We start from the raw sequence: 15,964 nt of genomic DNA, 5'->3' as shown, positions 1-15,964 counted from the left end.
CAAGCCCATATCAGTACCCCAAGGAACATGTACAATCTCATTATAGGCATATATTTATAAGAACATTTTTTTTTCATAATCATCAAAGCAGAGAAGTGAGTTTGTGAAAAATTTATTATGGGTTTAAAAAAATACAAGTAGTCAAGGTATTATTTCCCGAATGGGTTCTATTTTTCTAAACGAAAACCAAATTTAACCAACAGTTTTTACTCAGTGAGCTCTGGGCTAACCTATGTAAACTCTCAAAGGAAGACTGTCAGGGTGGGGAAATGTAACAACTTTTAGCATTCACCCTCTGCTGGACCACAGAATATGCATATTTACAATTTATCCATTATCTGTCAACACTTAAGCTGGCCTAAAGCTCCTCCTCCACTTCTCCACCCGTGGAAGGTTATCCCAACCTCTTTTCTCTCTTTCCTGCCTTCTACCAGACCACCGCACGTACTGCATAATCATTTTAATGTTCAGTATTACATAGTGCCCATTTTTAAAAAGCCTAATTCTATTGCACTGAATACTTACACTGATTCCAGAACCCAAGTCTCAAGTTTCCCCCAAATTCGCATTGCTTACATTTTAAATTAGCTTAGAGGAAAATATGGGCCATAAAACATGGGATCCATCCCAATTTTTTTTAAAAAAAGAGGTAATCACAACAATGTAATCAAAAACCCCACTATTATTTCCTTTTATATATGCATAAGACATGAAAAGTTCCATGGATTGTCAATTTTAGCAAGGATTGTAAGAAACTGATAGTAAGATTTCTTTTATGGCATGCTGCATAAAAGAAGTAAGGCCTACTATTTGTATAGGATAATAAATACCACATAGGAAGCATTCAATTGTATTTACACTTTCTGAAAGCAGCACAATTAGTTTAATTAAGGTACAGTTGACACTTAGATTTTTTATAAAAAACTAAAGCCACTGGATGTTTAATTAACACAAAGCATTAATGATTGGTCTTGGCCTGCTAATCTTGTAATGAAAAGGCCCCTTTTCAATGTTTTCTGTCTTAAATTTCTGCAATAAAATCAACCATACTTGTATGAACAACCTAATGATAGTGTGGTTCATAGTAGTGAGGTAGCCGAAGTAAGTTGTGGTAGCTAGGAAGGAAAGGAAAGGTCCCCTGTGCAAGCACCAGTTGTTTCCGACTCTGGGGTGACATTGCTTTCACAACTTTTTCACAGCAGACTTTTTACAGGGTGGTTTGCCATTGCCTTCCCCAGTCATCTACACTTTTCCCCCAGCAAGCTGGGTACTCATTTTACTGACCTCGGAAGGATGGAAGACTGAGTCAACCTCAAGCCGGCTACCTGAAAACCCAGCTTCCACCGGGGGTCGAACTCAGGTCATGAGCAGAGCTTAGGACTGCAGTACTGCAGCTTTAGCACTCTGCGCCACAGGGCTCTTGTGGTAGCTAGGGAAGATAAAGATAAATACTGCTAGCAAAGATAAATACTGCTAACAAACATCTTTACTGCAAAGGGAAATAAAGCTCACTTTATCAGGATATTTACAATATATTAAATTTTTAAATTTGAGAAATGCAGTTCAGAAGAATATTACTAGTTAATTGTTAATAAAGACGACTGATAACATGTGTGACATTTGAAACTAAATTAGTATCCTTTATTTGGGTAATTCATTAAAACAAGCAACTAACATAGCTGCTTGAAACTTTCAGTTTTTAAAGCATTAAGCAAAGTAAAAGCGAACGTCCACTTCTTTCTGCCTTAAACAGGCATAAGAAATTATGCAGAGGAACTATTATAAGCTGCAAAAAGATTGTCATAAACAAAACATTTCCCTACAGTATAGATGCTCTAAACAGACTTTTCCATTACGAAACTGTAAACAAGAGAACACTTTAAATCCTTTCTTTGTGCAACCTTGTATACCATCCTGTAAAGAACAATGCAGCAAGGACAGTTTTTAGTTCATTTTAAAAATCTCAGGCCTTCAACCATCCTGAGCTACCTATTGCAGTGACAATGAGGGCCTGGATGACAAAGCTATATCATATTTCAAAGGAGAAATCAATTATCATGAGTTTGAGAGAAAGCTCTAAAAACAATTACTATCATCCAAAGGCTGTAATTTTAAAATGAGACTAATTTAGTTTTAAAACTCAGACAATATAATGTAATTTAATGTTTCTCAGACTTTTGAAGAAGACTGCAGATTTATACCCCGTCCTTCTCTCTGAATCAGAGACTCAGAGCGGCTTACAATCGCCTATATCTTCTCCCCCCACAACAGATACCCTGTGAGATGGGTGGGGCTGAGAGGACTCTCACAGCAACTGCCCTTTCAAGGACAGCCCTTGCAAGAGCTATGGCTGACCCAAGGCCATTCCAGCAGGTGCAAGTGGAGGAGTGGGGAATCAAACCCGGTTCTCCCAGATAAGAGTCCGCACACTTAACCACTACACCAAACTGACTCTCATTTTGAACCTGTACCCATTTTATTTTACCTTAATTTATGGGCCCCCAGCCCAATTTAGTACCCCCTCTATTTCCTGTAAATGAACATGTATAGATATTTTTATTGAGATGCTTCCATGTGTACAAGTTCTGCTGTATAGAGTACTAACGTGAACAATATACAAGAAGAGAACATCTTTGATTCCCCCCCCCCCCAAACTCAAACAGAGGAAACATCATCAGAACAACAAAGCTGTAGCTCTTTTTTTAGCTTCCTTCTCTAATTTGATTGGGCTGATGGGACAACAGGGGCCATTATAAATCTGAAGAGGGTTCTTTCCCAGTTGACATTCCACCCATCCACGAAAAGAATGTTCCACCATTCTTATCCCTGCCTGGAACACTGCTCCACCTCAAGAGTCTTATGCACTAACGGGTGCTCGCTCTATAAATCAAGATCCTAGGGAATATTCTCCTTTGTCAAACACCTTATAGAAATGATGTATGAAAGAAATGTTTAAACACACATGTAAACAAGTGATGGCAAAAGGTGCAGTTCATAATGTTAAGGAAACATGAAAAAGAGTAGAATATACAAGAAGGAAATCACACATTACTTCCCTATGACTGCAAAGTAAGTTTAGCACAAATAATTCAATTTCAGGTTATTAGTATAAATACCCTTATTTACATTATTTTCCTTACTTACAGAACTGCAACAGCTAGTGAAAGGCTAATGATAAAGAGCAGCAACATGCATGTTACCCTCCCAAAGTCTGACAGGTTTGTAACAGAACACCAGCCTTGTCCTAAAACCAACACCAATCTATGTGCTTTATTGCTTTATCATCTATTTATTCCCAGGAAATTGGACTGTGGGCAATTAAGATTTATAAGCTAAATGGTTTCAAAATTATATCTCAGAGAAAGTCAAATCTAAATTAGATCATCCCAGGCTTTTAGGCTTGCAGTTATGTGCCTTTTGAGCAAGTGCATTGCTATACAGAGACCATCTCCTCTTACACATCCTTTCCAAAACATCCTTAGTTTCCCTAAGCAAAATTTCCTTCTGGAGAATCTCTTTGCTTATTGCTAGAAAGATTCCGGTCCCCCCACACCCAGACACACATGCAAGTGAACTGGAAATATTTTAGTCGCACTGGAAGACTTGCTGAAGGGATGCCCAAGAGAGCTCCTGTGTTAAAAACATCTTCGGATCTCTTCAGAAGTAAACAGCTTAGAAAGCAAGGGTGTTTTCTCCAGCTACAGTAAGATGCATCACAGACTCTGTGCACAAGCATGTATTAGCCGTTCTCCATGTGGCACTATCCTTCTCTGGGTTGAGATGGTGTTCTCTAGGTAGACATCTGACCACAGCACAAGAACGGGAATTTTAAAAAACCCTAGATAAAAATAGGTGCGTTAATCTGAATTGCCATTATTTTATCTTAGTTTCTATTATATCATCATGAAGGTTAAAATAATGGCATGCACCTACAACCTTCATGCCGTTGTTCGGCTTTTTAAAAACCCTAACAAATAAGATGCAACTGCAATCTATTATGTTTTAAGCCTGAAATGATTAGGACGTACTTGCATAATTTATGTACACAGAAAGAGACGTCGGGACGATTTTTAACTTGAGGCTTTAACACAAGGCGTAGCATTTGTTTTTTATTCCCTCCTCCCCAACCCTTCCCACCGTGGGCTGCCTTGCTACCGGCGCCTCCAACCCGCCTCCCCCCTCCGCCGGGCGCAGCTCACTCACATGTCAGTGACTTTCTCCCGCTCGCTCCTCTTGCCGAGCACGGGGAAGGACACGAAGTTGGCGGTGGAATTGCTGCACCAGATCCGCTCGGGGCTGCACGTGCACGTGCTGGGGCAGGCGGAGGCGAGCAGCCCCCTCCAGGCGCCCAGCAGCAGCCAGCACAAGCTCCAGAAGCGGGTCGTGGTCGCCGCCGGCCGAGGGGGGCCCTGCAGCGGCCGCCGCCACCACGTCCTTGGCCAGGCCCCCATGCTGCTCGTGGTGATGCCGCCGCCGCCGCCCTCTGCCACCTTGCCGAGCGCGCTCGATCAGGCGGGCAGTCACTGAGGCATCCTCTTCTGTCACCCGCGCGGATCCCGGCCGCGGCAGGCCGCCTGCTCGCCTCTCCGCTCAGGCGGCGCCTTCGTCAGCCCTCGTGGCGCAGCAGGTCCCGAGAGAGAGGGAGGGAGGGAGCCTTGGGAGGGAAAAAGCAAGAGGAGACTCCCTGTCAGCGCTCAACCTGCCGCGCTGGAGCCGCCGCCAGCCTGACCCGCGCCCTGCCTCTTCCCGCCCTGCAACCAGGGGGCGCCGCGCCTATGGCTCCCGGCCGCTGGCTAAGAGCGCGCCATCCTCCCGCGGCCAGGTGGCTGCCACTCCTACCTGCAGCTGAACCTGACGCGGCCTCTGCGCTGCACCCGCGGGCAAGGGGGAGAGAAAAGACCGGCCTGGAGGGGAGGGGAGGGGAGGGGAGGGGAGGGCTCCTCGCCCGGCCGCCCCCTCTGGCGCACGCACATCCACTATCACGCAGTCTTCTCTTCTCCTCGCGGTTGATAATAAAGCTCCAGCCCCAAACCCGAGGCTGCCACCGGCAAAGTGACGTGGGGCTGACGCAAGGAGGGGTAGAAATTCCTTTTAAAAATTCTCTGCCTGAGATCCAAATGGGGGGGGGGGGAGGGGAGGGGTGTGGGCTGCTTCGCTTCAGATACCAATGGCCATGCAGGAATCTGTACACAAACAGCCAGGCACACGCACTCACGCATCGGGATGAGCCGCAGCGCGTCGCCACCGGCCCAATGCCGCTCTCTTTTTTTAACCCTCCAGCCCATCTCCGCTGTGCAGTCACAGTCACGCAGCGCTAACGCTCGGCATAGTCCTCCTTCCTGCCGCCCGCCGCCCTCCCCAAAAAGACGTGATCGGAATAGAAAACCTTGGTTGAAACCAGTGTCGAAGATCAGCGTTGAAAATGCGGCCTTTTGCACATCTCCCGGTCGTCCTATCCTTCCCTCCCCAGCCCGTGTGCAACTTCGCAGGACCCCAATTGCAGGGGGCAATGTTAAAATGGTGGAGAAACTGCAAAATCGAATAAGAGGCAATTGATTCGATCTCGGTCGGACTGCTATAGCTTCTGGAAAAGGGGGGGGGGGGACGGTTATAGGTTTATGCAGCTCTTCATCATCAAAGCATGCTCCTCCTATCAAATGTAAGCATGTAACACACACACGTATGAATGTGGATAGAGATGGAGGGAAAAACGTTTGCTAATGAGAAAAAATGATATTCTCCTTTATCACAATATAATAAACGTGGTCATGTTTAATACTCGGGTTTGTGATGAATGGCTGGCATTAAAACGCCTCGTCGGGAAATTTGTCTTTTCATTAGTGGCTGCTCTCCCCCCCCCCCCCCCCACCTCCTCTTTCTCCTCCGCAGTAATTTAAAATGAGCAGGAGAATCCACCGCAGTGCTTTCAGTCTTCAGCGAGCTCTGGCGCCACCCTGCGTGTGAAAGCTGAAGTACTTGCGGGCATTAAAAAACTACGCCTATCTGGCGGCTTAGCAGCCTCCGTGTGCGGTCTTTTTCTGCTGTCTTTGTTACCTGTTCCGAGCGAACTATACGAGGCTGCTGGCGATTTTAGGCTTCCCACCGGTGCCTCCAATCTGCCCCTTGTACTAAGACGCTGTCAAGGCCAACACAGAATAGACGCTGGAGATCTTTGATGGAATCTACCCTCTTTTTACATTTAGCAGAGTGGAAAGGGATTCGAACTGGATCGGGACCCCAGCGATTTGCCCTTCCTCCACGTATCATTTCCCAGAGGTAAATTGCCCCCCTGGGGCTGACGGGGTAGAAAGATACATGGTGGGAGACCCTGAGATTGTGATTGCTTTCAGAACCACACACTGCAATAGTCACTCAAGCGTTACTCTGGTTTGATTTTGTATTGTAAAAACCTCAAAAGACAGCCTTCGACTTTGCCATGTACTAAGCAATCTTGAAACCTGCACCAGTTCTTCGGTAGAAGAAACGTGGAACCATTTTAAAGGTTTAGGAATGCAGCTTTACCAAGCATCAAGAAAAATTCACGCTAGAAGACAAATGTAGAGGAAGAAAAATCAGGCAAGGTGTCTCTTCAAAACACTGAAGCACCTTTTTCACATTAGTAGGTTGTGTTGAGAATTACCACCTTATCTTTAAGATATGTCCTTTAAGAGAGTTTATATTCTTCCACTGGCTAATTCAAGTTGTACAGATAAACTCAGAACTTATAACGAAACATGTTTCTCCATGTAGCTATACATATGAAAATTGTATAAGAGGGCTCTGTCACAATATATACGTATATATTTCTTGACTGATTTATCATCCAGTGTTACTTGTAAGATCCTGTTTGAGTCCCAGAAAAATGCATTGTCCTAAACAGAAATTAACACACAGGCACCCAGCTCCAAGGAACTATTTTACTCACAGTATCAGAGTAGCAGACTGCTGTACCCTGTTTTACCAAACCACATATATCTTAAGAGGGTTTTTTTCTCCTTTGAATAGCAGAGAACAGAGGGGGTTTTTTCCTCCTTTGAATAGCAGAGAACAGAACCATACACGAAACACTTTGTAAACCACTCTGAAGCCCAAAGTTTATATTATATTGAAAACATTTAAGTTGGAAATATGGCATACTTTGAAATGCACCACTATCATCAGCAACATATTGTCATGGCCAGGGTTCGTCATGGTGGTCAAGTATTATTTTCTTTGGCTGGGCTTTTTGCTAGCCCCATAAAGTCCAGTCCTACAATATTGCCTGTAGCAATATGATAATTCTTAAACTATCAAACTTTATAATAATCGAATTAACAATAGGAAAGCAAATATTTAATTTTTTATTTGTATTTGTTAACAGGAATTTGATTCATTATTGTCTACAGTTACAAACAATAGGGATGTAAACCACTGGAAATGTGAGGGACCACTTGAAAAAACCTGTGTGTTTTTTTAATTCAGTGAAATTAGGCAAGGTTACAAATACATAAAATTACTTATATACTTATAACAAAATACTTATATTACTTATAACAATCTGAATAATTATATACTGTACATAGATACAGCATTCATATCCAAGATGCATAACTACAGATTACAGCTACAGGATATTGCCACCTTGATAATATTTTTTTTAAAGTTAAACATGCTTACTTATGATAGGAGGAGCATGCTTTGATGGTGAAGAGCTGCATAAACCTATAACCGTTTCTCTCCCCGCCACCACCCTTTACCAGAAGCTATAGCAGTTTTAACTTGATATCCAAATTTGTTGTTAGTCTATAAGGTTAAAACCTGTTCCTAAATCTAAATAACCAATCACTTTTTGCTTACTATAGAAACTATATTTTTAATTTCAAATTTTATTTTTTTTTTCTATTTCTTGGATTCTAAACTCTAAAATATATGTGATTTGGTAAAACAGAGTACAGCAGTCTGCTACTCTGATACTGGACATATTAGTGGTATATATTAATCTTCATAATATATTTTATTTTATATAATATTTTACATAATTTATTTTATATAATAACCAAGTTATGAATCATGCATTTTATGACACTGAAACAGTAAAATTAGTATTGTATGTATTTTAGTTTTACCAAATGATGAAGAATGGCAGATAGATGAAGAAATGGCAGGACAGAGGCTAGAATGCTGTTAGAAAATTAGTAGTTTTTTCAAGAAAAAATGAAAACTCTCTGATAGCGTAGAAGCTTCTGTAGAAAAGGAAACTATAGTTTTTCAAATTAGCAACATTGATTTTCCTATTGAGAAGTTCACTCTAAACTTATTTCTGGTAGAATTGAGAGTATGCCTTGAAACCAACAAAAGTCTTTTATGCCCCTGTATTTCCCTTGTAAACTTTACACTGAGATGCTAATAATTTCCAGTTTTTTGTATTCTAAAATGTTAAAGGAATGGTCCATTTAGAGAAACCATCATTAACCAAACCTAAAAAGAATTACACTGTTACATAGCCCCTGGCCCCATTAAGATTAGTTATGTATGCACCCCCAAAAGACCATTTGACTGACACAGATTAGAGGCATTGGGTACCACTCTCCAAAAATCTCCTGCCCTAAAAACATCAGGAGTGTGGAAATGTTTGGACATAGAACACCAGATGTAAGAGAAAGTGCATCTCTTTTCTTTCAAAGCATCTATTGATCAAATAAAGGAATTGATAAAGACATATCCTACGTGGAAACATCTGTCTGTCAGCCTATCTATCTATCTATCTATCTATCTATCTATCTATCTATCTATCTATCTATCTATCTATCTATCTATCTATCTATCTATCTATCTATCTATCTATCTATCTATCTATCTATCTATCTATCTATCTATGTATCTATCCTGCCCATCCCACCAAGGCAGTCTCAGGGCAGGTTACAACATAAATACATATACAATAAAGCCATAAAATTATCAACAATATCTAATTAAAAACAACAAATAATTAAGACAATATGGCTATAATACTTGGACCTGCTCAACACATTCTAATAATCCAGGGGTGGCCAACGGTAGCTCTCCGGATATTTTTTGCCTACAACTCTCATCAGCCCCAGCCATTGGTCATGCTGGCTGGGGCTGATGGGAGTTGTAGGCAAAAAACATCTGGAGAGCTACCGTTGGCCACCCCTGTAATAATCAACTTCAGTTGGGCATTTAACCCATGTAGACAGATCCCAGATACAATACGTGGATCAAAAGTCCTTTTGAGACCACAGCTCTTCACACCTTCTTGGCCATAAAGCATGGCCTAAGTTTTAAGTATGAGCCCTGTGGCACAGAGTGGTAAAGCTGTAGTACTGCAGTCCTAAGCTCTGCTCAAGACCTGAGTTTGATCCTGGTGGAAGCTGAGTTCAGGTAGCCAACTCGAGGTTGACTCAGCCTTCCATCCTTCCGAGGTTGGTAAAATGAGTACCCAGCTGGGGAAGGCAATGGCAAACCACCCCATAAAAAGGCTGCCGTGAAAACGTTGTAAAAGCAACGTCACCCCAGAGACTGTGAAATTCCTTTGTAATTTCCAAATGATACCATAAGTAAACTAGAAAATCATCTCTCAGATAACATTAACATATCAATGTAGAAGAAGACTGCAGATTTATACCCCGCCCTTCTCTCTGAATCAGAGACTCAGCGGCTTACAATCTCCTATATCTTCTATATCTTCTCCCTCCACAACAGACACTCTGTGAGGTGGGTGGGGCTGAGAGAGTTCTCCCAGAAGCTGCCCTTTCAAGGACAACTCCTGCGAGAGCTATGATTGACCCAAGGCTATTCCAGCAGCTGCAAGTGGAGGAGTGGGGAATCAAACCCGGTTCTCCCAGATAAGAGTCCACAAGTTTAACCACTACACCAAACTGGCTCTCAAGTACATCTTAACACCTACCCCAGGTAACTCTTCCATGCAGTAAGGTTCCAAATTTCTGGTCCAATGCCAGGAGATAGCCCAATATTGGGCCAATAGCAACTCTTCCTAAATGCACAAAGGTAAATTTAGACAAATGTGAAGGGCTTCCCAAGCTCTATCCTTTCCAGTTAGTTCTCCTACAGTACAATCATCCAGTCACCATATATATAATATCATACCTTTCCTCTTCAAGACAGAGTATGTTTTCTTCTCTCTCCTTTTGTTTTCATCCCAAATCTAACCTTTCACATCTTTATTCCCAGTTCCTCTCTATTAGCTTTTCTACTTCCCATTAAAAGTAACTTTAATTGGATATTCAGCTTAAAGTAACACAACTACACATTAGGTTTCTGCAAAATGGATTGGCTGTATGTGGTTTCTAAGATACAACCATCTATGATTTCAGTTTTCCTTGATGATTCCCCATTTCTGGAATGTATCTTGTTAGAGTCATAAAGTTACTTGCTGGTTGAGTACTCTGTCTCCCATCTTCTCTTTGTCCAGGAGTTACTGTGCTGAAAAGGAGTTGTGTATACATCAGGCTGAATTATTCCAATATCACCCCAGGTCTTATGTCCTGACTGTACATGTGTAAGGGATGCTCTGGCATGACAGGCCTAGCATGGAAACTGCTTTAGCTAACAACACCCAAGTCCATTAAACTCCTTAGGCTGGCACTGTAAATCTTTCCAATTCCTAGACTCCATCTGTGTTCTGATTGTTGTTGTTGTTCATACACAGGATACACGGGATACTGCTCAATCAAAAAAGACAGCCACCATAGAAAGCAGGTTTTACTCAGAAAAGAAAAACATTCCTGATTTGCTAGCACTTTCTCAGTTGGATCCTCTCAGTGTTGCCTTTAAATTCATACCACTCATGTTTTTATTTTTGTTAGAAGTTCTAGTGTGTGTTGGTCTTCTGCAAAGTGCATTTGAACATATGTGGACAGGATGTCTGGTTTTTCTTATCCATATTTAAGAACTTCCTTCATTTGCCAAGAAAATATGTCAAAAATGGACACTGAAGAAGTAATTATAGAGATATTGTTCACAACTGCTGTTTGAAAAAATTGCCATTTATGATCATCCTTTCTTTTTCAGATGAAAACTTTTAAATATTATCTGTATACAACTGAATGTCCTTATAAATGTCTTTATTTCTTTTTAAGCAGAGTTTTTTCCATCCAAATGGGAATGGAGCTCAGATTTTGTGCTGATTTGGAAAGCATTTGAATCACCATCTGGTTTTCCCCATTGTAAAAGTAATTTATATACTTTTGAAATTAATTTATCATTATCTCCAAGCAGAACTTTTTCCATTTCTGTTTGCTCCTTCCTTATTCCTTCAGTTTTAATATCATTCTCCACCAAGCTCTTTATTTGTTGCATTTTAAACCAATCATATTTATTATTCAATTCTTCAGCAGTTTTCAGTTCTATTTTGCCACTTTGCATTTTTAACAGTTGACTATATGACAACCACTTTTCTTTCAGCTGTTATTTTAATTACTTCCACCGGTACTATCCATAATGGTCTTCTCTCATCTCCATACTTCTTATATTTCATCCATGTACTTAACAAATTATTTCTTATATAATGGTGAGAGGAAAAACCATCCATCTTCTTTTTTCCATAATACAAATATGCATGCCAGCCAAATTTATTTCCGTGACCTTGCAACACTAAAAGTTTTCTGTTTAACAGCATTATCCATTCTTTTATCCACACTAAGCAAACTGCTTCCTGATATAATCTTAAATTTGGTAGTTGAAACCCACCTCTCTCTTTTGCATCTGTCAAAATTTTCATTTTAATCCTTGATTTCTTCCCGGCCCACACAAATTCTGAAATTTTTCTTCGCCATTTATCAAATTGTTTACTATCCTTCACAATAGGAATAGTTTGAAACAAATACATTATTCTTGGTAGAATATGAAGGTTCTTTCTACCATATGTGGTGGACTTGTGAAAGAGCTAAAATGTTTTGGCAGATGATTCAGCAAGAGATTTCTAAGATCTTGGGATATGAATTTAACAAAGTTGCAGAGACTTTTCTGTTAGGATTACAAATGGAAAAATTTCCAAAAGAAGACAGAACTTTAATCTGGTACTTGCTCTCAGCTTCTAGGACATTGTATATGCAGTTGTGGAAGCAAGAAAAAATACCAGAGAAATGGGATTGGATTGTTAAAGTTATGACATGGAGTGAAATGGATAAGTTAACAAGAACTTTAAGAGACTATGATTTAGAAGTATTTAAGATGGAGTGGAAGAAGTTCAGAAGATATGCAGAAAAAGAATGGAAAATAAAAGGACATTGGACAATCTTTGATAATGATTACGTATAAGTGGGGGGAAGATATGAACTTTGGTTCTTATTAATTAAGTGTACCTTTTAAAAATGTTTTGAATTTACTACACCAGCGGGGGTCAAGTAAAGGGGGGAGGGGTATGTAGAAAGTAATATATGGGATTTAAAAAAGTAGTTATTAATGATATAAGAAATTGAATATATTGCCATATGTTACTAATACAAATTGTTTGAAACATGAATCATCATCTGGTTTTCCCTTTGAAAAAAGATACTGTTTATAAAATTTCATGGAAGTAAATCAAGAAAGTGCCTAACTTGAAACTGAGCGATTCCAATCATATCAGTAGCTCTTTCACAGAATCTTTGTCTGTGCCATTCCCTTCAGAAATGTATAAATTCAAAATACGAGTTTCCTGATTTTTGCTAATGCTTCCAGTGCACCCAACTTAACTGCAACCCACCTAGTTTGATATAAAATATTGGGAGTTCTTTATCTTAGTTTCCAGTGCTTTACAAACTGCTCTCCATTCTCTAAATCTTTTAGGCGAGTGACTGTAAAATGTATACAGTTTCTCAAAACAACGACCCATTCCGTAGTAGCAGGCTTCTCCTTTCCGTGGATCAAGCAATCAATTCCTCACCAGTTGCTTCGGTGGAGTAGGGCGGGATATAAATCAAATGAATGAAATAAATTTTGACCCGCGGCTCCCTCCAGTCCCCCCCCCATCTTCTTGATCTTGTGAGAGAGAGTGGGAGGATGGGAATTGGAGGGAGCTCCGGGTCAAAATGTGCCCACAGAGTGGGAGGAGGGAATTGGAGGGAGCTGTGGGTCAAAATGTGCCCATGCAGCAACTGGTCGCTTAATCTGGGGAAAGCAGAAGCCTGGGGGCAGAGGAACTGCTACTGTGGAATGGATATATGTCTCTTCAACTGGTTTTATACAGCAGTGTTGGGATACCAATCAACTCTTTCCTTCATTTTTGCAACCAGCCCATTCTGAGCAGCAATAATTGTGTTCTGTTTTTAGCGAAATACAGATGCTTAGCTGAGAAAAATCTTCTGGAGGGCAGTCTGAAAATTGAATACATAAATAATAAATAAATAAATAAGCTTCCTTAGCTTGCCTATCAAATAACAAGTTCCTATGTAGTTGGCTTTTGGGGGGACTATCTAAGAGGATTCCTACTTGATTACATTCATTGATTATTATCAGCACATCACTTCTCAGTTCAGTTGTGAGATGGCAGATTAAATACCCTGAATCTTATACACTGGTCACTTATTTCTGTATCAGATTTGTTTGGCAGACAACTAGTTCCTTGATATCAGTAAACATTATATTATTCTTAAGAAAATAACAGGATATAATAAAGAAAACACCCCAACTGCTTGAACCTTTTCCCGCCCATTTTCTTCATGCATGTGCAAAGAGTGTACTTGCAGGATTTGATAGGCACAAGCAGCATCACTGCATTTCTTATGGCAAAGTGATTTATTGTGATAATTTAAATGTTTCATCCTTGGCTGGTTCTGTATATCCCTTGTGGGAGAAGGGGTCAATGTTTCGTCAAAAATAGAAGGGCTTGAAACACACCACAGTTTTGTAATTCCAGGCTCAAGGTTAATCGTGGAAACTCATCTAGCCATGAGTTTTTCAACTGCCTTTGGTCTACATTAGGCTCACTTGAGATAGAGCTTTTTTTTACTGATTTGAACATTGAAATATTGCATTCAGATCAGGTTGTGGCAAACATGTCATCACTTCTTACAAAGACTAGACGAATCTGCAAAACATCTTCCTTCAATGGTTTTTGGTTTAAAATGAGGCTCTTCTCAGATTAGACAATTTTGTAATTTTCACTATCTTACTCATTGCCTTTCATATAGTGGTCACTGTCTTGCTAGCTATACTTGCTCTGTACTTGTTCTCTCTCAGTCTTACCTAAAGTATGAACACACACAAGCATTTCAAGTTGCAATCAATTTTGTGACTTCTCGATAGTTGCATCTGTGACAGATAGCTAACTGCTCATGTATTATATTGGTCTGGGAACCTTGATTGACAGAGAGTTCAAAAAGAGTTCTATTGTTGACTTGAGGGAGTGGTAGTTAGAAAGGAAGGGGAGGACAGTGAGAGATCAGAGAGGATCCAGACAGAGGGAAGTGAAACCAGTTGTCTTCCCTGACGGAAATAGCTCCTAGGAAAGGGGGTGATCCCTCTCAAGTGTTAAAGAAGGGTAATTGGAACCTGTGTGTATGTTCCTGCTGCCTCCACAGACTTTAGTAATTTTGTAACTAATAAGCTTATGCCTTAAGAAGTGACAGCCAAGAGATCTCTCTCAACAGTTATAAACACCTGTTGGTAGAACAAAACAGCTACATCCTTCTAACAAACCACTGTTGTATATATTTATTCAAAGTTTCTCTTATTCCTGTTACCTTTTCACATTCCCAATTTAAACTCAAAACCTGCCTGACAGCCTGATTTGACCATTTCTCTATAAAAGTGAAAGAAAAAATATTTAAAATTCACAATATGTTGTGAATTCGTATCAGCCTCTCTTGACATATCAGCCTCGCAGACATAGATAACTAGGGCTTTTTTTGTAGCAGGGCACTTTTTTTTTTTGCATATTAAGCCATGCATCCCTGATGTAGCCAATCCTCCTGGAGCTTATAGTAGGCCCTGTAAGCTCTTGGAGGATTGGCTACATCAGGGAGGTGTGACCTAATGTGCAAAGGAATTCCTGCTACAAAAAAAGCCCTGTACATTAGGTTTTTCAGTTGCTAAGCATCCTAGGCTGGGTCGTTTGTATATATTTTAACATCTGGGGAAGACAGAAAAAGAAATTTTAAAAAGAAGGAAAAAAGCCACTCGGTTAAGTGGGAAACCATCATAGTGTCCTTTTCCATTTTTCCCCCAGCAAATCTTTGAGACAAGCTCAAAATGTACAGTGTATAATATCTGGTAAAGAAAATGTTTATCACAAAATGGTAATCTATTTTAGGGGTCAATCTCTAACTTCTTTACATCTGAGTTTAGCTTCTATCCCAAAATACATGTCATATCATATTTGAGTTAATTATAAAAACCATGTGTTTGCTGTAGGGCCACTTATGCTCACCTGAATGTAAGCCTCTTATTATTTTTTTTTCCTGTACTGTCTAAGATAAACAATTTCCTAAGCACTAGTCTCAAGAGAATACCTACAGTCCAGTATTGGTAACATGCCCAGTTCATAAGTTACAGTCCACGCAGGCTGTGCCAGGGTTCCCCCACATTCTTTTTGTTGGTCAAAAAATGGTCTTCAGTCCCTGCCATTTTCCTATCCTGAAATAGCCCTCAGGGTGTTTTTTACCCCAGAGGTATGTTCCACATTCTGCTTTCTGTGTAGGATAGGACATTGTGAAATTGCAGAAATATACTGACATCTATGCGTATGGAATGACTCTCATGGCTATGCTCCATGATTACTGGATGCCCGTAGTCATGTTTTATTGGTGTTTAAATTTGCTAATATTTTACTATCAGGTTTATCAGGTTTCTTGTCAGCTTTAATTTACATGTTTTATTGTAAACAAATCTGAGCATCAATGAAAAGCAGTTTAGAAAGTAAATAAATAAATAAGTTGGAAGGGGTATGTGATGGCCTGGTGGCTTTCTTGCTCTTCTTTAAGTCATGTACAATCCCCTGACACCAAGTTTTGAATGTGCAGAG

At 40.3% G+C, this 15,964-nt stretch overlaps 1 protein-coding gene across 10 annotated transcripts in view; it reads right to left on the bottom strand.

The window, feature by feature from the left end:
* Positions 1-4,509, bottom strand: part of NTRK2 (neurotrophic receptor tyrosine kinase 2) — a 322,822-nt gene extending 318,313 nt beyond the window's left edge. For all 10 annotated transcript variants that reach the window (XM_060235418.1, XM_060235421.1, XM_060235426.1 and 7 more), the window contains exon 1: positions 4,204-4,509. In XM_060235418.1, the coding sequence (XP_060091401.1) occupies positions 4,204-4,451 (248 nt within the window). In that variant the 5' untranslated portion in view covers positions 4,452-4,509. The remainder of the gene's footprint in view (positions 1-4,203) is intronic.
* Between the last annotated feature and the right edge of the window lie 11,455 nt (positions 4,510-15,964).

The sequence above is a fragment of the Heteronotia binoei genome, chromosome 4 (genome assembly GCF_032191835.1).
Source record: "Heteronotia binoei isolate CCM8104 ecotype False Entrance Well chromosome 4, APGP_CSIRO_Hbin_v1, whole genome shotgun sequence".
NCBI lineage: Eukaryota > Metazoa > Chordata > Lepidosauria > Squamata > Gekkonidae > Heteronotia > Heteronotia binoei.
This window is presented reverse-complemented; position numbering and strand designations above follow the sequence as displayed.